Genomic DNA, 21,599 nt, shown 5'->3' with positions numbered 1-21,599 from the left:
CCAAGATCTCCAACACTCCATATTTCATCTGGCCTCCTTGGCCCCTTGTCCACTAGAGGAACCACTCCATTCATGTTTGAAGCCCTAGGTCCTGGGGGCAATCCCTATCCCTCAGTCAATGATTTAAAAGTCATTCCATTTCTACTCACAGACTTTTTTGGTTAACTTTTACCCCACTGCCAGCTGCCAAGGAGATGCCCAGGACTATGAAGTACAGATTTCTCAGCCTTTCCTACTGGAATCCTCTTATGAAGGAGCTCCACATGCTGTCTCTGACCGCAACCAGGGCCTTTAGCATCTCTGCAGCTAGAGTTACCCCTGTCCTTGCCCCTACTAGAGGGATTTACCCTCAAACCCTACCTTCTTTCCTCTTTTAGGGGAGTGAGGGGTTTATCAGAAGCACCGGGTTCCAGGTCTGCTGCAGATTGGGGGTCACATAGGTTGAATGCAGGTCACATAGTTGTTTTCTTGGTCTCAAAGCGAACATGTTCGGTGACCCAGCCAAGGAGTCAAAAACAGTCAACTTTCTCCCTGATGTCAAGCAGAGCCCCAAGCAATTAGTTCACCCAGAGATGCCTGGGAACTCCCAGGTGATAGTTATCAGTTCAGCCCCAATTTCCCCAGGCTGATGGATCTCCTCCCCCAAAGGCACAGAGGTAGGAAAGAGCCCTTGGGCAAGTTCAGGAAATGCTCATAGTGACTCAAATGACAAGGAAAAGCCACATAGAGATGAAGTTGGTGAGACAGTTAGGAGCTGGTCCAAGAAAGCTGTGAACACCATCATAGGGGCACTTGATCAGACTTGTGTTTCAGAAAGATCCCAGAAGCTGGAGGGAGACAAGATAGACAGTGAATCTGGAGGCTAGGAGACAAAGATAAGAAGCTTTTGTAATAATCTTACGAGAAATGGCAAGGCCTCAACTGGACCTGAGGTGGCGGATGTAGAGACGAGGGGACAGACGTGAGGGATATTTAGAAAGCCAGACAATCAGCAGCTGGGAATGGGGGTGGGAGAATAGAAGCAGGGGGATCGGCATCTTTGGCAGTTACCCTCATTGAAAGAAGGAATCCAAGGGAGTTAATGTTGAATCCAAATAGCACCAGGCCATACAGAGCCCTCCACATTCACCCTGTCCTCTATTTCTGACATATTCTGACTGGGTCTTTGTTTGGTTTTGGATTTTCTTCTGAAGGTCCAGAAATGCCTTTGGCCTGTTTGACAGACTTTCAGGCTTTTGCCCGGGAGCGTCTGCCCAAGTCAACTTGGGATTTTATTGAAGGCGGAGCAGATGACAGCTTCACGCGCGATGACAACATTGCAGCCTTTAAAAGGTCTGGTCTTCTGTATCCTTTCTATTGTTAAGTTCATGTGCACCAGTTGAGAGGTCCTTGGAGCATAGCAGCCCTGCTTTTTGCCAGCAGAGGACACAAAGTAGTCAAGATATATTCATTTTGGGCTTTGTCAGAGGCTAATTTTTTTTTTTTTTTTTTTTTTTGGTGGGGAGTGGGCAGGTGGTTGGGAAGAGGATGGATGGAGAGAAAACTTATCTTAGTGGCTCTGCAGAACTAGCGTGAGTCACCCTCCCTCTATATCCCAGCAACTCTGCCACCTGACAAGATAGGACAAGAGTCCAGGGTCCCCAGTTACCTGGGCCCAGAGGAGAAGCTGGCTGGGTAAGCCTAAATCTCCTGAGTTCCTAAACTTCTGGCTGGAAGGAGAGACTGTACATCGAGAAATATGTCCATGGGACATATGGAGACCCAAAGAGTCTTAGGGGTGGAAAGAGGTTGATTTCAAGGGAAAAGAACTGGGCTGGAACAGCAGCAGGTAGAACACGGGGCAGCAACGAACCCACAGGCCACATTGGGCCCAACCACCTAATTTTGGATGGTCCACAAGCTAAGAATTTTTGTTTCCCATCTTTAAATGGTTGAAAAAAATCAAAAGAAGAATGATAATTTGTGACATGTAAAAATTATATGAAATTCAAATTTCGGTGTTTATAAAGTTTTATTAGAACCAACCATTTAAATTACATTTGTCATCGACGTATTGGCCACAGCTGCTGTTGCATCACAACAGCAGAGCTGAATAACTGTGACAGATGTATGGTCCACAAAACCCAAAATACTATCTGGCCCTTTACAGAAAAAGTTTGCTGACCCCTGTAGTAGAGAGGTAAGGAGAAAACTGAAAAATGGGATACAAGGTGAACACGATGTTCTGTATTTTCATACTTGTTTAGTACTACCTTTAGTCCCCTTCCTTGCTTTATCTCATTTTGCTTCCATGAGACAATGATGAAATTTGGATTACTACTTCCATTTCACGAAGTAACACAAGTTTGTACAACCAGTATTTCTAGCAAACCTTTCTACGTTTGTGTATGATATTTTGTGAAAAACAAGCATTTTTGGACCCTGAGGCCAAGTATCTATTGGACTTAAAAGTGTGTTTTATATATTTATGATTTATGAATTTCCCCGCCTTCTTCTAAAGAAGTAGTCAAGTCAAATCTTCAAATGAATTGCCTCTAGCAAAAAACAAAAACAAACAAAACAAAACAATACCTCCGCCATGATCGTGCTCTGGGATTTGTCCTCCTTCGGTGACCTTTTCTTACTTTATAGAGGCTTGTTTGTAACCCATGAGGGAAGATCCTCGAACTCCTTCCTGCTTATTCTTTTCCTTTCTAATTCTTGCTAGGTATGGTAAATCAACCAAAGCATCCAAGTGCTGAGAGTCTGCTCAGACAGACAAAACTCAAAGACACAGACCTGTGCCAGAGCAAGGTCAGAGGCAATATGAACCATAGGTGCACTGGGGGTTTAGAGAAAGTGGGGTTAAGGTGGGCCAGGGTGTTGGGAAAGGCTTTCTGAAGGAAAGTTGGTCTATGTGGCCTAATGAGCCCACTGACCCCCCACCCCCAGAGGTTTCTTGGGTCCCAGTCTGGTGTATTCCTGCATGGGAATCTGGAGGCCCGGCACCAGGCAGCACCTGCATATAACCCCACCAACAGAAAACTCTTTGTTGCTGAGCACAGAATCCGCCTCCGTCCCCGGTACCTGAAAAATGTGGTAAACGTGGACACCCGGACCACAATCCAAGGGGAGGAAATCACTGCCCCCATTTGCATCTCACCCACGGGTTTCCACTGCCTCGTCTGGCCGGATGGAGAAATGAGCACAGCCAGAGGTATGAACCAACCACACCTTGAGGCTCCCTTCCCTGGGGGCCCCGAAGCACGCAAGTGTCCTTCAGAGCAGTAGCAGGATTTCTCTTAGAAGGAGTTCAGGGACAGCAATCTGGCCACAATTTAGGAGTGTGCGGGAAAAAGGATGCTTAACGCTATGTTTGTATAACATTTCACCTAAGAGTGAGAAAACATCCATTTCCATAATAATGGGTGGTTAGAGAGGGGGCTAAGGATAAATGGATGTGGAAATCGAGCAAGCCATCCTTCAAAGGAGGGGTGCAGGCCACCGTAGTCTGTGGGGAAAGGGGTTCTCAGTGTGACTTCAAAGACAGGGCTCTCTTTGACCTCTCATGGGTCAGGGCTGGAGCTGAATGGTCTCTGGATTTCGGATGAGGAGGGATTCATGGCATGATGTCCTAACAAAGGCCCTGACAGGTGTTCCTGCCCCAATGTTGTGCTTCCCTTCTCATTGACTGATTTCATCATCTTATATGACAAAAAGGCTTTTATTGGGTGTGTCTTCTTCTTAGGAGCCCCTTATTCTCTTCTCTCATCCCTCTCTGCCAAAGAGAGAGAGAAAGAGAGAGAAGAGAAGGAAGAAGGGAGGTGAGAGGCTAAAAATAGTCTTATGACTCCCTTTATAATCTTTACTATAGGCCAAATCTAGGAAATAATTTATTTGCAGGTTGCCCAGGGCCTCTCTGGGATCTTTTCCTTTGACTCTGTGATAGAGGAAGTAATGAATCCAAGGATTCTAGAGTCGCAAATGACATCTGTCTGGTTAGGAACCCAGTCTGGCCAGGCTGAAATATGAATGTCCCACAGGACAAGGACTACTTTCCCAAAAGTTCATGCTTGAACGTGTGGTGTTGTTGTTGGAGTGGGGCAAAAGAATGGGGTATCTCCTGTTGATATTAGGGATTGAAAATATTAAACCTTTTTTATAAAGTTATTTATTTATTTATTTATTTACTCACTCATCTATTTTGAAAGGAAGAGAGGGACAGAGAGAAGGAAAGAGAACCCCAAGCAGGCTTCGAGTCGTTAGCACAAAGTCCAATGTGGGGCTCGAACTCACCAACCATGGGATCGTGACCTGAGCTGAAATCAAGAGTTGGCCGCTGAACCGACTTGAGCCACCCAGGTGCCCCAAAATATTAAATCTTGATTAGGCCAGATTCTCTGCCCGTGGGCTGCTGAATGGTAGTGACATTAACCTGCTGGAGAATCCTACTGAAAACAATGATTAAAGTAGGAAATGAGAAATATGCCGCAGTGTCACAATCACTGTCACCACCACCCTCGCCAACCTCGTTATCACTAACATATGTACAGCACGTCACTTAGTAATTTTAAAAATGCTTCCATGTCTAGTATCTTGTTTAATATCCCAACAGCTCTGTAGGAGAGGTAGTAGTAGCCCCCCCACCCCCATTTTACAGACGAAGAAAATGAGACCCACGGCCACACAACTAAGAAGGGGAGGAGTCGACATTTTTCTAACTCAGATAGCATGCTTTTCCCAGGACAAAGCTCAGCCTTCTCCACTGGAATTACATTTCCTCACCCTTGGTTCCCTTCTGTTTCCTTAACAAGTTCACGAGCAGCCCGTTCTCCCATCTGAAAGCTGTAGCAGGTCCAACATGGTTCTGGGGACTAAGTGACACCTCCAACTGGAAATACCGACCATGGACAACAGGGTTTGGAAAACAGGTTATACAGCAGGGGACCCAGACAGGATTGGGCCTCCCAGCCTGATCTAAGGCCCCCTCTCCCTCCTGCCCTAGCGGGAAGCAGAATGAAGTCAAGCTTTACCTTCACTGTCAGGGCAAGCTGGTCAGAGCGGCACAGACTTGGAGGGCTTCTCAGCCCCTTCCAGAATCCTGCCCTCCCACCTGAGCTGTACTGTTTGCTTTGCAGCGGCCCAAGCAGCCGGGGTCTGCTACATCACCAGCACATTTGCCACCTGTGCCCTGGAGGACATTGCTGCTACTGCCCCCAGGGGCCTCCGGTGGTTCCAACTCTACGTGCATCCAGACCGGCAGCTCAGCAAACAGCTGGTCCAGAGGGTGGAATCCCTGGGTTTCAAAGCTCTGGTCATCACTGTGGATGTGCCCAAACTGGGCAACAGGCGACATGACATCCGAAACCAACTGGACTTAAAGCTGAACTTACTGCTCAAAGACCTTCACTCGCCTAAGGAGGTAGGAAAGATACCAGATCTGACGGGCAGGCATTACAGGAGGCAGATTTCCTCTTCTCCTTCCTCCCTTCTCTCTTTCCACAAAAGTGCATGGAATGCCTGCTCTTGCCAGATGCTGCAGATGCCACGTTTCCTGCTGTCCAGGGCTTCCAGGAGAACAGAACGTAACACACAATGTCCTCACTGCTGGCGCTATCCACTTGTCACCAGAAAGAAGTGGTCAGGCCAGGGCTGGGCGCTAAGAAATAGGAAAGCATCGGAAAGGATTTCTTCATGGCATAGGAGAGTAAATTAAATAAGTTCTTCCTACATTTTCTACTTTATGGGACACTTAGAAAATAATAATTTGGGGGACGCCTGGGTGGCTCAGTTAGTTGAGTGTCTGATTTTGGCTAAGGTCATGATCTCGGGGTCCATGAGTTGGAGCCCCGAATAGGACTCTGTGCCGACAGCTCAGAGCCTGGAGCCTGGGGCCTGCTTTGGATTCTGTGTCTCTCTCTCTCTCTCTCTCTCTCGCTCTCTGTCCCTCTCTCTCTCACACTCCGTCTCTCTCTCTCTCTCTCAAAAATAAATAAACATTAACAATTAAAAAAAAGAAAATGATAATTTTGGATGACACATTTAAGTTAACTAACCCCTGAAGAGGCTGCTCGTAGACAGGGTGACTGGCCCATGGAGTGTAGTCAGCCCAGGCCCCACCCTGCTGCCTTAAGAACTGAGGGTCAGAATCTCTCTACACCTGGAACTCATTCCTGGAGCTGCAAAAGCACACTTGTTTGGAATCTCTGAAATAGGTGACTGCAAAGGCCACTTCCCCATTAAAACCCTACAGTCAGGGGGACCTGGGTGGCTCAGTCAATTAAGCATCCGATTTTTGGTTTCAACTCAGATCGTGACTTCATGGTTCGTGGGTTCAAGCCCCACGTTTGGCTGTGTACTGACAGTGTGGAGCCTGCTTGGGATTCTCTCTCTCTCTTTCTCAAGAATAAACATTTTTTAAAAAATCCTAGTCAGATGCAACGGAGTGCCCCAGATACAGAAAATCATGGGAACATTGGAATGCCTTGGCTGCATCAGCAATAATGATACCGGGCTTTTCAGCTAGTGAATGGCTGTGATACAGAGCCAAGTGAGTTAACAGTTCTACTCATTCACCACAAATTAGCCTTGGATTTTCTGGAACCCTTATATCAGATCCCAGAGACACATTGGGATTGATGGATATTTTATTCACATGGTAAGCCAAGGTTAAATATGAGGTAGTATCTGACTTAGGATTATTGAGGTATTTCTTAGTGCTTATAACCTTGTGCCTATCTCAAACATAACATGTTACACAGGCCTAGACGTGCCTTTGCTTATCCACCTCATTACTATATTCTAAGTTCTTTTAAAGTAGGGATTATGTCTTATTTGCCTTTGTATCTGCAGATTCCAGCATAATTATTGATCAGGGACACAATTAAGGGTTAATGAATAAGCAGTTGAAATAGCAGTTCTTTTGCACAAAGTTTGTTAGGAAAAGGAGCCGGCAGTGTTGTTGATTCTGTGGCTCCTCTTTTAAGGCTAATGAAAGGTGGCTATCTGACTGTCTCATTTTGGAATGGATCAAATAATCTTAAAGGAGCTCAGGTCTAAGTTCTCTTTTCTTGGGGCGCTTGGGTGGCTTAGTCGGTTGAGCGTCCGACTTCGGCTCAGATCATGATCTCATGGTTCATGAGTTTGAGCCCCGCGTCAGGCTCTGTGCTGACAGCTCAGAGCCTGGAGCCTGCTTAGGATTCTGTGTCTCCCTCTTTCTGCCCCTCCCCCATGCTCGCTTGCTCTCTCTCCCTTTCTCTCTCTCTCAAAAAAAAAAATTAAAAAAACCAAAGCTCTCATTTCTTCCCCACAGAGAACTTCAATGCCTTATTTCCAGATGTCCCCCATTGACTCATCCATCTGCTGGAATGACCTCTCCTGGCTTCAGAGCATAACTCGATTGCCCATTATCCTTAAAGGGATCTTGACAAAAGAGGACGCAGAGTTAGCCGTGAAGCACAACGTCCATGGCATCATTGTTTCCAACCATGGTGGGAGGCAGCTAGATGACGTTCTTGCCTCTGTAAGTAGGGTAACTTCAGAGGCGTGTGTGTGTGTGTGTGTGCATGCGTACCCACAGGAAGGTACCCTGTGGAGTTTGGCCTACACTCTCTCGTCTCCCTTACTAGGTATCCGCATATACCTGTGAATTGCAAGGACTTTTCATCACTAACAGCCTACTGTGTACCAGGTTCTTTTTCCAAACTTCACATATGACATCTCTAAATCTCACAATGGTCCTACAAGAATAGGATCATTATCACTCTTTTACAGATGGGGATCCTGCAGCTTAAGGATGTTGAGTAACTTACCCAAGATCACACAGTTAATTAGTGGTTAAATGTCAATAGGAGAGACGTTCCAAAGGCGCTGAGGTTTCCTACCTTCTGGAAGAAGTGTTCAGTCAAAGACCGCCTGTGTGCATGGAGTATAAGGACATATTTTCTCATGTCACACATCCTGGGAAGGAACACTGCCTCACTTAAACTAATAAATAACCATCTTTCACAGTAAAACTAAAAAATGCCATACGAACCCTCTTCTAAAAATCTGTGACAGTCTGTAATCCCCCCCCCCCCCATCTTTTGAATGTACGCCCATTACGGAGGAAAAGGAGGCAGGCAGAGAAAGAATCTTTAAATGGGAATGAATTGTTGATTTACTTTCATGGACATATATCACTTATATTTTTCAAGAGATTCTTCTGTTCCTACTTGATTTATTTTAAGAAAGGGAAGTAGGGTTTTTTCTCTCTTTCAGGCCTTTTTATTATGTAAATAAAACATGTTCACTGCAGCTAAATTATAAAATATACATATGCAAAAAGAAGAAGATAAAAATCACCCCTAATTTCATCACTCTCATTAGCGACAATATTTTGGTAATGGTTTTCATCTACTTCTTAAGGCAAAGATGGCATCTTGGGTTTAAAAAGCTACATACGGTTTTGTAATTTTTCTCTTTTCACTTACCGATGTGTTAAGAGCATCACTTCAGTGCAATATATATGTTTCTCTCATTTTTAATGGTATAGAGTAGGAATGGGCAATTTATACAACCAACAGCCTATCATCGAACATCCGACGACTTCCAAGCTTTCACTATTTTAAACAATAGCATCAAACACTGTTCTTAAATCTTTAGCACTCTCTCAGTCTTGAAGATGAATTCCGGGAGATGTAGAAGGTTCATTAGCCAATCTGTACGTTTCAAGGCTTGTGAAGCTTGGAGGTTTCAGGTGCCAATCACTTGCCCCTTCTTCCTTTCCAAGGGAGAACCCTCCAGGTTCTCACTGAGAGAGAACAGACACAGAATGGTAAGCCCACATGGAGAGCAAGGGGCACCGTGTGCCGTGCCTCTCCGTAAGAGCTGATTGAAGGGAATAGTCGGGCCTCCTACTTCTCATCCCAAATCTTGACCTATGACCCTTGGAGAAAGTAGATCTGCAGAGCACATGCTAGCTCTCTCACCCAATTCCTGTGAGAATGCCCACAGGTTTCCTCCCACACACCCAGGAACTGGCAGAACAGGCTGCAAAAGATTATAGCAGGTCCTGGGCAGTCGCAATTGTGTCTATAGATAGGAACAGAAAGCAAGAAAGAGCCCATCACCAGCAAGCAGCAAATAGAGTCGAACGTTCACCCTTGAAATAACTCTAATAAAATACGATGCAGTAGGCTCTCTCTCATGAATCATTTAGCCACTCTTGCTTCCTTGGGGAGGACTGAGTAATACGTGGTGAAAGAGGCTACACTTCTCACTGCACTTCCTCAAAAGAGAATGCCTGTTGGTAAAGGCAGGAGCCAGAGAGAGAATTTCTCCTTCCCCATCATGCTGATCCACATGTTCTTCTCCCAAGACATCTGACTGAACAATCAAAACCAAGGTCATTGGGGGCCAGTGCCGAGATTAGTGTGAAGCTAGTGAAGTACCCACTTCTGGCTCAAAATTTGAGAGGGTGCCAGAAAAGCTTAGTAAGATAAATAATAGTTTAATGCACTATTTAAAACATTTAAATTAATGCCCAATAATCCATGGTGAATAAAATGTCAACATTTTTTTAATGTTTATTTTTGAGAGAGAGAGATAGAGACAGAGACAGAGAGTGAGCAGGGGAGGGGCAAGAGAGAGAGGGAGACAATCTGAAGCAGACTCCAGGCTCCGAGCTGTCAGCACAGAGCCTAACATGGGGCTCGAATCCATGCACCATGAGACTATGATCTGAGCTGAGGTCAGACACTCAACCGACTGAGCCACCCAGGTGTCCCTAAAATATCAACATTTTAAATAAAGATAGGATCTGTCTTTGTATTTGCATAACCTACCTCCACTCATCTCACCACTGACCTGGCCCCAGATCCAGTAAACTTTATTTACAAAAACAAGCACACACGCACACACACACACACACACACACCCGCTGCCCTTCAGCTCACAGGTCAAAGTTTGCCATTTGATTTTTTAAATATTGCATTCAAATGTTATTTATCTGAGTGTTTGGGCACACTTAAGTTTTGTGCCTGAGGCCAGTGCCTCACTGTGAGGAGTATGACTCTTTGAAGTTCCCATTTTTAGAAGGTTCCATATCTAACACTCCTTGTATTACTTCCTGAGGCCTGGGAAAAGGGTAAGCTAGCTGTAGCCAGAAGGCTCTAATGAATGTCCTATCATGACCTATTGAAAGTAACTCTAAAGCAATACTGTATCCGAGGCTCAAATTCACTCCTTTGTTCTCAAATTCCTTCACCTCCATTGTCCAATACGGCTCATTGGAAGAGTTTGCACAGATACATTTATCTCTTTTTCACAACATCATAGGAATATTCCAAATAATACCACACTGGGGCTATAAAAATACCCCTTATTTGGACATGCATTCTTGCCAATTAGCACATGTAAGTCTAAAATGTATTCAGTTAGGGCACCTGGGTGGCTCAGTCGGTTAAGCGTCCAACTTTGGCTCAGGTCATGATCTCACAGTCCGTGAGTTCGAGCCCCGCGTCGGGCTCTGTGCTGACAGCTCCGAGCCTGGAACCTGCTTCGGATTCTGTGTCTCCCTCTCTCTCTGCCCCTCCCCTGCTCATGCTCTGTCTCTGTCTCAAAAATAAATAAAAACATTAAATAAATTTTTTAAAAAATAAAATGTATTCTGTTCTTCTCCACTTGTAAACTAGAGTACAAAGTCCTTTCCTCCCTGATTTCATATTCTGTTCAGTCTAGGCCAAAGGATCTCATAGAGGTAGAATTCCCACTGATTCCTTTGGCAGCAGAAGTCCCCCGAGCGTCCAGTTTCTCCTCCTCTCCAGTTGTCCCTTCAAGAGGCACAGAACAGGAGCCCAGAGGCAGTTCCAGAACGCTGTCCTCAAGGACCCTCCTCCCAGACTCTCCCATTACCCCTCCTTTTAGACGTAGAGGCGCTGAGGGGCGCAGCCCGGTCTGGGGCACCATGGGTCGGTGAGGCCAGGGACTGAGGAGGCAAGGTGGGAGACAAAGTCTGGGGAGAAGCCAGGCCAAGTGATAAGCTGCTTTATTTAATTTATTTTTTTAGCATTTATTTATTTTTGAGACAGAGAGAGACACAGCATAAACGGGGGAGGGCCAGAGAGAGGGAGACACAGAATCTGAAACGGGCTCCAGGCTCCGAGCTGTCAGCACAGAGCCTGATGCGGGGCTCGAACTCACAGACTGCGAGATCGTGACCTGAGCCAAAGTCGGCCGCTCAACCAACTAAGCCACCCAGGCACCCCGATAAGCTGCTTTAGTTTTGCCTTTCCTTACTTCTACAGTACTGCTGCTTTTCCATCCCCACCCCCCCATGTCTCCGATAACCCACACGGGAGCCAGGAACAAGTTGTTCATGTGTGGTGTGCAGAGAACAAGGTGTAGCCCAGTTACACAAGACAGCCTGGGGTCCGGACACTTGGGCCAAAGCTGGTCACATTCTCGTTGCCAACGACACCCACTGCCCCAGTGATGGAGAACACTCCTGCCTGTGCCACCCTAGAAACAGAGAAGGTAGAAGAAAATCAAAAGTCAAAATGTCCTTTAGAAACAAGAACAGGAAAGGGACGCCTGGGTGGCTCAGTCGTTTAAACGTCTGACTTCGACTCAGGTCATGATCTCACAGTTCATGGGTTTGAGCTCTGCGACGGGCTCGCTGCCATTGGTACAGAGCCTGCTTTGGATCCTCTGTCCCTCTCTCTCTCTGCCCCTCCTCTGCCTCACACATACTCTCTCTCTCAAAATAAATAAACATAAAAAAAAAAAGAACATTAAACTGAACACCATAAATGGAAATGTCTCCTTTAGGATGTGAAGAGGAACCAAGAGTTTCTTCCAAGCTACAGACAGCTGAACGAGTTAGAGAGGAGCTGTGCTCTGTCAGGGCAGAAAATGGCAAGAAGGAGAGCCTGTAGGAAGTCCCCGGGGCTTGGGGACACAGCTGCACTGCTCTGGGAGGGGAGGGGAAGCACAGCTGGAGCATGGGAAGGGAAGACACTGGTAGACCTCACCCACACTTGGACTTCCTGTTCCTAAGCCACGGTGAGGGGCCATCTCTGTCCCATGACCCCCAAGAGTGAAAACGGAACTCCCTCCAGCCCTGCGTGTCTCTTTTTCAGATTGACGCCTTGGCAGAAGTGGTGGCTGCTGTGAAAGGGAAAATGGAAGTGTACCTGGATGGTGGGATCCGAACTGGCAACGATGTGCTCAAGGCTCTGGCCCTTGGGGCTAAGTGTGTGTTTCTGGGGAGACCAATCCTGTGGGGTCTTGCCTACAAGGTGAGAGTGGCAAAGTGAGACCCAGCCAGAAGATACTGGGCTTCTTGTTTGTTTCCACACTTTCCTGTGGTTTGCCCTCCAAGCTTAGCCGTTTCTCAAGGTGCCACAGATTTCTGAGGGCCAGTCCCCCCTTGCCTGGATCCCCACGCCTCCTCTGCCACAGGGTACACATTCTCAGGCGCCCTCACCCCATCTTTTCCTCTTTGCTGCCCCGTATTCCCAGCATAGTTCCAATTCCGCAGACATCCCTGTTCTGCAACCCCCTCCCAGCTGTGAGCACACCCAGACCTGATACTCAGCCCATGGTCAGAATGTTCCTTCACGCTTCTTTTTGTGTCCCCCCCCTCCCCCGCCCTCATTCTTGGGAGCAGGGTGAAGATGGTGTTAAGGAACTTTTGAACATTATAAAAAACGAGTTCCACACTTGCATGGCCCTCACAGGTAAGTTTTTTACAATTATTTTTGTTGTTGTTATTGTTGTTTATTTATTTATTTTCAATTTACACCCAAATTAGTTAGCATATAGGGCTACTATAATGATGTCAGGAGTAGATTCCAGTGATTCATCCCCTGTGTAAAACACCCAGTGCTCACCCCCACAAGTGTCCTCCCTAATGCCCCTTGCCCATTTACCCCATCCTCCCACCCACATCCCCTCCAACAACCCTCAGTTTGTTCTCTGTATTTAAGAGTCTCTTCTGCTTTGTCCCCCTCCCTGTTTTTACATTATTTTTGCTTCTCTTCCCTATGTTCATCTGTTTCGTATCTTAAATTTCACATATGAGTGAAGTCATATGATATTTGTCTTTCTCTGACTGACTTATATCACTTAGCATAATACCCTCTAGCTTCATCCACGTTGTTGCAAACAGCAAGATCTCATTCTTTTTGATTGCCGAGTAATGCTCCATTGTATATATATATATATATATATATATATATATATATACCACATCTTCTTTATCTGTTCATCCATCAATGGACATCATTTGGGCTCTTTCCATACTTTGGCTATTGTTGATAGTGCTGCTATAAACATGGGGGTGCATGTGTCCCTTTGAAACAGCATACCCATATCCTTTGGATAAATACCTTGTAGTGCAATTTCTGGGTCGTAGGGTAGTTCTATTTTTAGCTTTTTGAGGAACCTCCATACTGTTTTCCAGAGTGGCTGCACCAGTTTGCATTCCCACCAGCAGTGCAAAAGAGATCCTCTTTCTCCGCATCCTCACCAACATCCGTTGTTGCCTGAGTTGTTAATGTTAGCCATGCTGATAGGTGTGAGGTGGTATCTCATTGTGGTTTTGATTTGTATTTCTCTGACGGTGAGTGATGTTGACTCCGTTTTTATGTGTCTGTTAGCCATCTGGATGTCTTCTTTGAAGAGGCATCTATTTGTGTCTTTTGCCCATTTCTTCACCGGATTATTTGTTTTTTGGGTGTTGAGTTGATAAATTCTTTATAGATTTTGGATACCAACCCTTTATCTGATATGCCATTTGCAAATACCTTCTCCCATTCCATTGGTTGCCTTTTAGTTTTGCTGATGGTTTCCTTCGCTGTGCAGAAGCTTTTTATTTTCATGAGGTCCCAATAGTTCATTTTTGCTTTTGTTTTTCTTGCCTCTGGAGACATGTTGAGTAAGAAGTTGCTGCGGCCAAGGTCAAAGAGGTTTTTGCTTTCTTTCTCTTCTAGGATTTTGATGGCTTCCTGTCTTACGTTTTGGTCTTTCATTCATTGTGAGTTTATTTTTGTGTATGGTGTAAGAAAGTGGTCCAAGTTCATTTTTCCGCGTGTCGCTGTCCAGTTTTCCCAGGACCACTTGCTGAAGAGACTGTCTTTATTCCATCAGATATTCTTTCCTACTTTGTCAAAGATCAGTTGGCCATAGGTTTGTGGGTCTATTTCTGAGTTCTCTAGTCTGTTCTGTGATCTAAGTGTCCGTTTTTGTGCCCAAACTTTTACAATTCTTTTCCTGATTTGGAGCGGAAGGCATGAGGGCTACGGAACAGGCACCTTCTGGCTTAGCTTTCCCCGGCCCAGTGGCCACCCAAAAGAGAGAGAAGGGAAGAGATGTTCCAAAGATGGAGCACAAACGCAGAACGTGATACCTTTGCTACAAAAGCAGATGCAATTTCAGGTTATGGGAAAGAGGGTCCCATTATACTCTGGCCTGTTCAGGTCACATCAGGCTTGTTGGGTGTGTTTCTGTGAATCATCTTTTAAGTAACATTCATGAACTGTGAGGAGTTGAGAAATTATGTCCAGGAGGAGGCATGGAGGAACTGGGGAGATAGATACAACAGGAGGAGAGAAGGGGGGAGAGGGAGAAGTGTCATCCTGTGTGACCACAGCTGGACAAACGTGAACGTCTCGAAGTTACATGCAGGTGGATTTCACTCGAAAACCAAGTTCTTGTAAAGCAGCGCTCATAGAAATGTACAAGTTTTTAGCAGAGCCTGGGATCCCAGTGACCTATAAAATAGTAGTTTTTAAACTAAGATGATGACTGCTGTCTTCAGAAAGATTTGGTTTGGAGTTTTTAGTTTCTTTCTTTCTAGTCGGCACAAGATGGCAAGGTGGGTATTGCAGGTAGTTAGTGCTGGGGGACTAGAGGTGCTAAATGTCCTAAAATGCCTGGAACGGTCTCACAGAAGAGAACCACCTACCCAGTGCCAACGGCCAAAGGCTCTGTCTTCGATTGTCTTTGCTAAGGAAACAATCAAGAGCTCTGATGTGAAATCAAGACCATTTTCTTTCATTAACTTGTTACCATAAATGTTACGGAGCGTCTGTTGTGTGCCAGGCACAAGGCAAGGCATCCAGGTTCTTCTCAAGTCTGGCTTTGGTCTGATATTTAGACAAGTGTCTTGCCCTCGAGCAAGACAAGTTGTGTTAGTAGTGCCCATTTGGGCTGCGGACTCAACCTTTTGGGCTTGAATGATACAAATTAGAAAACTTAGATCAGCATTAACGCCAGCACCAGCCTCCTTTCCGCTGAGCAGATTAATTCAAGAAAAAAAATTCAGCTTTGAACTGGAATCATACTATTCAAAGCCTATGAAGATAAGTCAGTAAATGACATGGGGTCACCAAGATCCCTCCTCATGGGCATGAGCCCATGAGGCACGAGTGTGAATAGATATCATATTGGTGTGTTTTGCCCCTGGGACGGAAGGGGGTGAAAGATGGGAAGACCCATGAGCTTCTACAGATTCTGGGAGGTTGAAATGACTTCCGCTGCTCCCCCAAATTTTTTTTCCATCCTTGCCAATGATGCCTGATCTTCTTTTAACAGAAAGAAGCCTGTTGGGGGGGATTCACAATAACAAACCTCTTCTATTCTGCCCAGAGTTTACACTTCACAATCACTGGGCTAGAAATGGTGGCTGGAAAATCTTCTGAAATGGAGTGGAGAGTACCCTTTTTTAAAGGGGGCAAAGAAAGACACCAAACTGTGAGCACGTTTATGGCAGACAGTTTATATTCCCCTCCTTCTAACTGTTCCGCAATGAGAATGTATGGTTTTAAGTGTAGATACAGAAAAATTAGTAATCGCAACCAAATGTGGCACAGGGAAGAAGGAAGAAGAGAAAGAATAAGAAACTGAGGCAGAAGGGCTTCCATTGGCATCCTCTGCATAAGAGTCCCTCCCCCAGAGAAGACCCCCAGACTAGTCCCCGGGGTGAAGGGATCTTGGGCAGGGATTTTGGTAGAACTCACTAAAATGCAAAATCACAGCGTGAACCCCCTTAGATTCTGTCACCCCCTAGCCCTTCCGCACACAATGTGCGTTGAGACACCTGACACAAAACCGGCACTCAGGAGGGATCAGTTAATATGATTTCTCTCTCCCAATTCCCCTGGAGATGTGCGATATTTTCCCTTATGACCCTGTAACGTACAGTCTCGGAAGGAGAACCCTATACTGATAGCAAAATAAGTTTAAGAGTCACGGTTTTTTGGGGTGCCTGGGTGGCTCAGTCAGCTAGGCGTCCAACTTCGGCTCAGGTCACGATCTCGCATTTCGTGAGTTTGAGTCCCGCCTGGGGCTCTGTGCTGACAGCTCAGAGCCTGGAGCCTTTTTCAGATTCTGTGTCTCCCTCTCTCTCTCTGCCACTCTCCCCCTTGCTCTCTCTGTCAAAAATAAATAACTATAAAAAAATTTTTTTAGGTCATGTTTTTCTCACCGTGAGACCAATTGCTGAAATTATCTTACAGAAAGGTTAGAACCAGGACCGGTCTTGGAAAATGTCCACATATAAATCACACCAACACGAGGCTGCACAGACCTCACTAAGGCCTCGTCCTTCATAAGGCGGCGAGGCTGAATTAAAAAGTCTATGAACCTTCTTGAGGTTTATTGTTTGTCATTACTCACTCCGGGTTAAAGTAGCCAGAAACATTTTAGTGTAAATAGCCTCCTAATTTGCAGTAATGAAAAAGCAGGAAAAAGTTATAAATATGCATTCTCTCCCCACCTTTCATGGAGTCTCTGCCAAGTGCAGGGCGGTGCCCTTGGTACTGCATGAGACCCAGAACCCAATCTGAGGAGAGATAAGTACAGAAGCATTACCAAAGCTTGTGTGTCCAACTGTCCCAAAATGCAATCGCAGCATGACTCTGAGGCAACTATGGAGACATTTTTACATCGTTTGCATATGATTTTTATTACAATACGTACCGGCGATTCTGTTTTGGCATCTCTGTGCTCCTTGAGTAGGTCTGCCTTCTGTGGAGACCCACTATCCTCTGCTCTGGGGAAACCCAAAGCTCTTAAGACCACTGTCCATCCTCAGGAGAGCCGCCTCTGGCACCGAGGTCCTGCTTCTGCTGTATGAGTTCAGTTTGTGGGCTATTTATGCATCCCATGCCTGACACTTCTGTCCACTACAATCAACCCAGGCGTGAAACCCAACTTTTTCCTATGTTTCCTTTTTTTAGGGGGGGAAAAGCCTTCCATGGGTGATATTTTGGTGATACATTATGCTAAAGCTGTGTTTTGAGAGGTGAGGGTACACACATCGCCCATGTGGAAACAGCTTAAATTAATCATTACACAACCTGGCCTTCAAGTCCTTCTGCTTCATCGTCACCAGAGATTTCTCTTCTACTCAAGGCCACGACTCCCCGGTCTGTACCGACACGCTACCCTCTCTTCCTCCCCGCTCCTCGTGCTTCTTGTCTGATGTCACTGTCTTCACTCACTCCCTGTGTCCAATCTCATCTACAGTTCTAAGTTTGCATTTTAATGAAGCTCCTCCACTAAAGAAGTACGTTTCATCTTGCAGAGCTTTCCCTTGGAAGGCAACTGCTGTATGAAATATTCATCCCATCTCTTATTTCTGACTCATACTTTTCCCTGAAAGATACTTCCTATATCCATGAGCCTTATCAGCACTCAGATAAAGGTCAAGTGTATTTATGGCCCATATGAATTGATTTTTTAAATACTAAAATGGTGTTTACATATTTTTACTGTGCCATTTTGACATGGCTGTGTTGAAAGAGGACACGGGCACAGGCTCACAAAATAATTCTCAAGGCAATCAGAATAACATTACTCATCCAGTATCTTCATCTACCTTTTTAAAAAAATTTTTTTTTATTTTACAGAGGGAGAGAATCTTAAGCAGATTCCATGCTCAGCGTGGAGCCCCACACGGGGCTCGATCCCACAACCCTGGGATCACGATCTGAGTCGAAACCAAGAGTCGGATGCTCACCCGACTGAGCCACCCAGGTGCCCCACAGAGAAATAAGCTTTTTAACTGCTTTGTTCTTTTAGGTTGCCAGTCAGTTGCAGAGATCAATCAGGACATGATCCAGTTCTCCAGGCTGTAAAGGAAGAAGGCCAATGAGCAGACTGCTGAGGTTGCCCACAGAGAGAAGACAAACTCACAGCATGGTGTGCGATGCCTTCCTGCCTTGCCCCTCTCCTACCCAGAGGCTCATCCCCTGCACCTTCAACCACTCCATCCCTTGTACTTCAGGCCCCAGACCCCTCCTCTTCCTCAAAGGTGACACGCTCTCCTTTACCTCACTGTTTGTTATATGCTCTTGCCTGAACTCCTCCTCTGAAAGAAAAAAAAACCTTAAAAGCATGGGCCAATAATGACTGAAATGGCTAGCAGATTTCTTTTTTTTTGAGTATCCTATATAACTCTGTGAACCAACTATGTAAATTGACACTCTGTACAGAAGAGCTATATGTATAAACTGTTCTCCCACAAAAATCCTCCTCCTGTGTGTAGATAATAAGGAAACCATACAGGTAAAAACCTAGGCTTTGGAGCCACACAGGCCTGGATTTAACAGTCAGGACTGGTACTGACCAGCTCTGCAATGGGAAAGTTTTTTCAATCTCTCTACCTAGCCGGCGAGGTCGAGAGAAAGAAATGAGATAATGTGTGTCAACCTTACAGAGCAATGCTTAGCACCCAGTAGAAGTTTAGGAAATGGTAGCTTTTATTGTTTGGCAAATTTCTATTCATCTTTCAAGACCTTGCACAGATGTCACCTATCCTTACTATGGGCTACTTTCTAGGTATTTCTTCCTATTGTACTTCGCACATTCTGCTATTACAACACCTATTACAATACGATATGTTTGTTTATTTAGTTAGTTGCATGTCTTTTTCCACAAGTAGATTGTACATGGCTCCAGGCAAGAAGCTGTACACTTGATACTGGGTTTGGCATTTGGCAGAATCTTGATGAATACCTGTAAGATAGATGGATGGATGGATGGGTAGACAGATGGATGGGTGGACAGACTAAAGATAAATGAATGAAAGGAGAGATGAAAAAAATGAATAGATACCCTCGCAGGGTAACTCCCCACACCAGTAGTCAGCTAAAATAGCCTCCTAAAGCAGGGGCACCTCACTAAGAACTGACATCATAGACTTCAAGAAAGTTAGGGATGGAAATCAACGTTGTAAATAAATAGCCCCCAGACTCATTTCTCTGTGGTCTCACTTGCTCCTTTTTTACATTCTGTTCTCTATCCAACAACCAAAGAGATTGTTTTTCAAGTACAAGCAAATCCTCTGTCTCACTTGTTCAAAGCCTTTCTGTGGCTTCCCATTTCATTTGGTGGAAATGCAAACTGATCCCCAGCTCTTCCCTGGGCACTGCATGTCTGGTTCTTGCAGACCCTTCCAGCACTCTACCGTTTGCTCACCATGCCCCAGCCGTACTGTCTCCCTCTTATTCCTTAAACAAGCAAAACTCTTCCCTGCCTCTGGACTTTCACACTTACTCTTCCCTCTGCATAAAATATCCTTCCCCATCCTCTTCCCATGGCTGTATCTTTCTTGACATTTAGATCTCAGCTTAAATATCACCCCTCCCCCATGAGGTGAGACTTCCATGACTATCCTATCTAGAGCAAGCTCCATTTGACCCATGTCACCCTGGCTTCCCCTTCTCAGCACTCCCTGCAATCTGCCATTAACTTATTCTTTGTTTGTGTGTTTACTGTTCATCTGTAGCAGCACAGGGACTTGGATCCATCTTGCTCACCACGACATTCCCAGAGCCCCAACCATGCCCAAGGCCATAGCAGGCTTTGAGTACATATTTTTTTTTTAAATAATTCATTCAGAAAGGAGAAGCTGGATCAAACTGCATTGTCACATCTGGAGAACGATGGCACTCCCCAAGGAAGACAGTGTGTTAGGACAGAACCAAGCTGAATGGGTCACTACCTAATCCGGAAGACATGGAAAGTTTCCCTTCATTTCTGGGCTGGACACATTTCTGCAAGAACTCATGCCATAGTACAGTCCCACTTTTGCCCAACTTCTCCCACGTACCCAAGGGCCCAGTCAAGGGAGCATTAGATGGCAGGGAACACACTGAAAGAGAGAGTGGTCCCATAGCAACCTCCCTGATCATAACTCCTAATGCCATAGCTGTTGCTTAACCCACATATATGAGACATGTGCCACCTACATATTTAGAAAGGAAATAAACTATGTGTTAATAGACAGTCCTGCCCTGGGCTGTATTCAGAACCCAGAGTCAAGGGACATGAACACCCAGACTCCCATATCACCAACCCCTTTGATTCTTCTCAGAATAAAAGATCTTAAAGGCAGATCAATATAATATGCTAGGTATTCAAAATAATCTGCTAGTTATTTCAGTTATTGAAATTACTAGCAGATGTTTTGCACACTGTCTATATCTCTATGAAATAACTATGAAATTTTGTACTCTCGACAGAAGAGCTATCCCTAGAAAAGATTCCCTCAACAAAAATTGTACTGTCTGTCAAACAGGGCAAGACAGGCCAACCAGATGAAAGAAGGAAAGTAAAGCAAGTGTGGGGTGCCTAAGTGGCTCAGTCAATTAAGCTCCTGACTTCGGCTCAGGTCATGATCTCGTGGTTCGTGGGTTCGAGCCCCACATCGGGACCACTGCTGCCAGCGCAGAAACCACTTTGGATCCTCTGTCTCCCTCTCTCTCTGTCCCTCTCCCACATGCACTATCTCTCTCTCTCAAAAATAAATAAAAACTTAAAAAAAAAAAAGAAACTAAAGCAAATGTAGTTATAATACTTAGAAGAGTACTAGGTACATTACAGAATTGTGGTCTTTGAAAAGAGGCTTGAGCGGCTGATTTAAATGTCATTAATGGAAAGAAAAAGGGTAATTGACCATGATCCTTGTGTTAGACCCTAACTTTTTATTCAGTTAAAATTTTGAACTGGCGCCTGCACTGGTGTGCTGATGGTCAGTTTGAGGCCAAAGAGCAGTCCTAATTTGACAGCAAGGATGGGGTGCTTGTGCTGAAAGTTTAGGGACACGCTAAGGAAGTGGCACGTCTTGGGGCAACTGCCTGGCAGTCACAGTTTCACTATGGGACAGGAAGCCAAGATTACCCTCAACGCACGGATCAGAGTAGCACCGTGTGCCTTGAAAAAGATGTAAGTTTCACAATATCAAACAGGGATATAGGTCAGGGGTGATCCTGGTGTAGCCCAACTCATTTACTGCTACCAGTGGTCTTGGGAAACTCTTTTACTTTTTTAGTTCACAGAGCCAAGGCCAGAGACATGAGAGAACAGAGGAGCAAAAAAAGCCTAAAATATTTGTGTTCATGACCTATGATACTACAGGATCTTCCAACCCATAAAATAATGTCTTTCTGGGCAGTGCACTGACCTCCAGGAGAAGTAGCATAAAGAGAGTTTTGACACAAGAGATTTAAGGACTCTGGAAACAAATTTTGAAAGACCATAGAAGTCCTTTGCCAGTAAATGAGAGAGATCTTTACTTCCGTCATATTATATAATCCTACTGGACAGATGCAGGCTTTTTCAATAAAGTACCA

General features: G+C 45.2%; 1 protein-coding gene across 2 annotated transcripts; it reads left to right on the top strand.

Annotated features, from left to right (window-relative positions):
- Positions 1–1,201: 1,201 nt before the first annotated feature.
- HAO2 (hydroxyacid oxidase 2) lies at positions 1,202–18,599 on the top strand. 2 transcript variants are annotated; one of them, XM_047872546.1, is made up of 7 exons: positions 1,202–1,332; positions 3,045–3,196; positions 5,118–5,401; positions 7,292–7,501; positions 12,099–12,257; positions 12,629–12,698; positions 18,046–18,599. In XM_047872546.1, the coding sequence occupies exons 1-7, from the start codon at positions 1,202–1,204 to the stop codon at positions 18,099–18,101; spliced, it is 1,062 nt and encodes a 353-aa protein (XP_047728502.1). In that variant the 3' UTR covers positions 18,102–18,599. The 2 variants fall into 2 exon arrangements, with proteins under 2 accessions (XP_047728502.1, XP_047728503.1); XM_047872547.1 differs by lacking the exon at positions 7,292–7,501.
- The last annotated feature ends 3,000 nt before the right edge of the window (positions 18,600–21,599 follow it).

Source organism: Prionailurus viverrinus, chromosome C1, assembly GCF_022837055.1.
Source record: "Prionailurus viverrinus isolate Anna chromosome C1, UM_Priviv_1.0, whole genome shotgun sequence".
NCBI lineage: Eukaryota > Metazoa > Chordata > Mammalia > Carnivora > Felidae > Prionailurus > Prionailurus viverrinus.
Note: the sequence above shows the minus strand (reverse complement) of the source record. Positions and strands in the feature narration are given on the sequence as shown.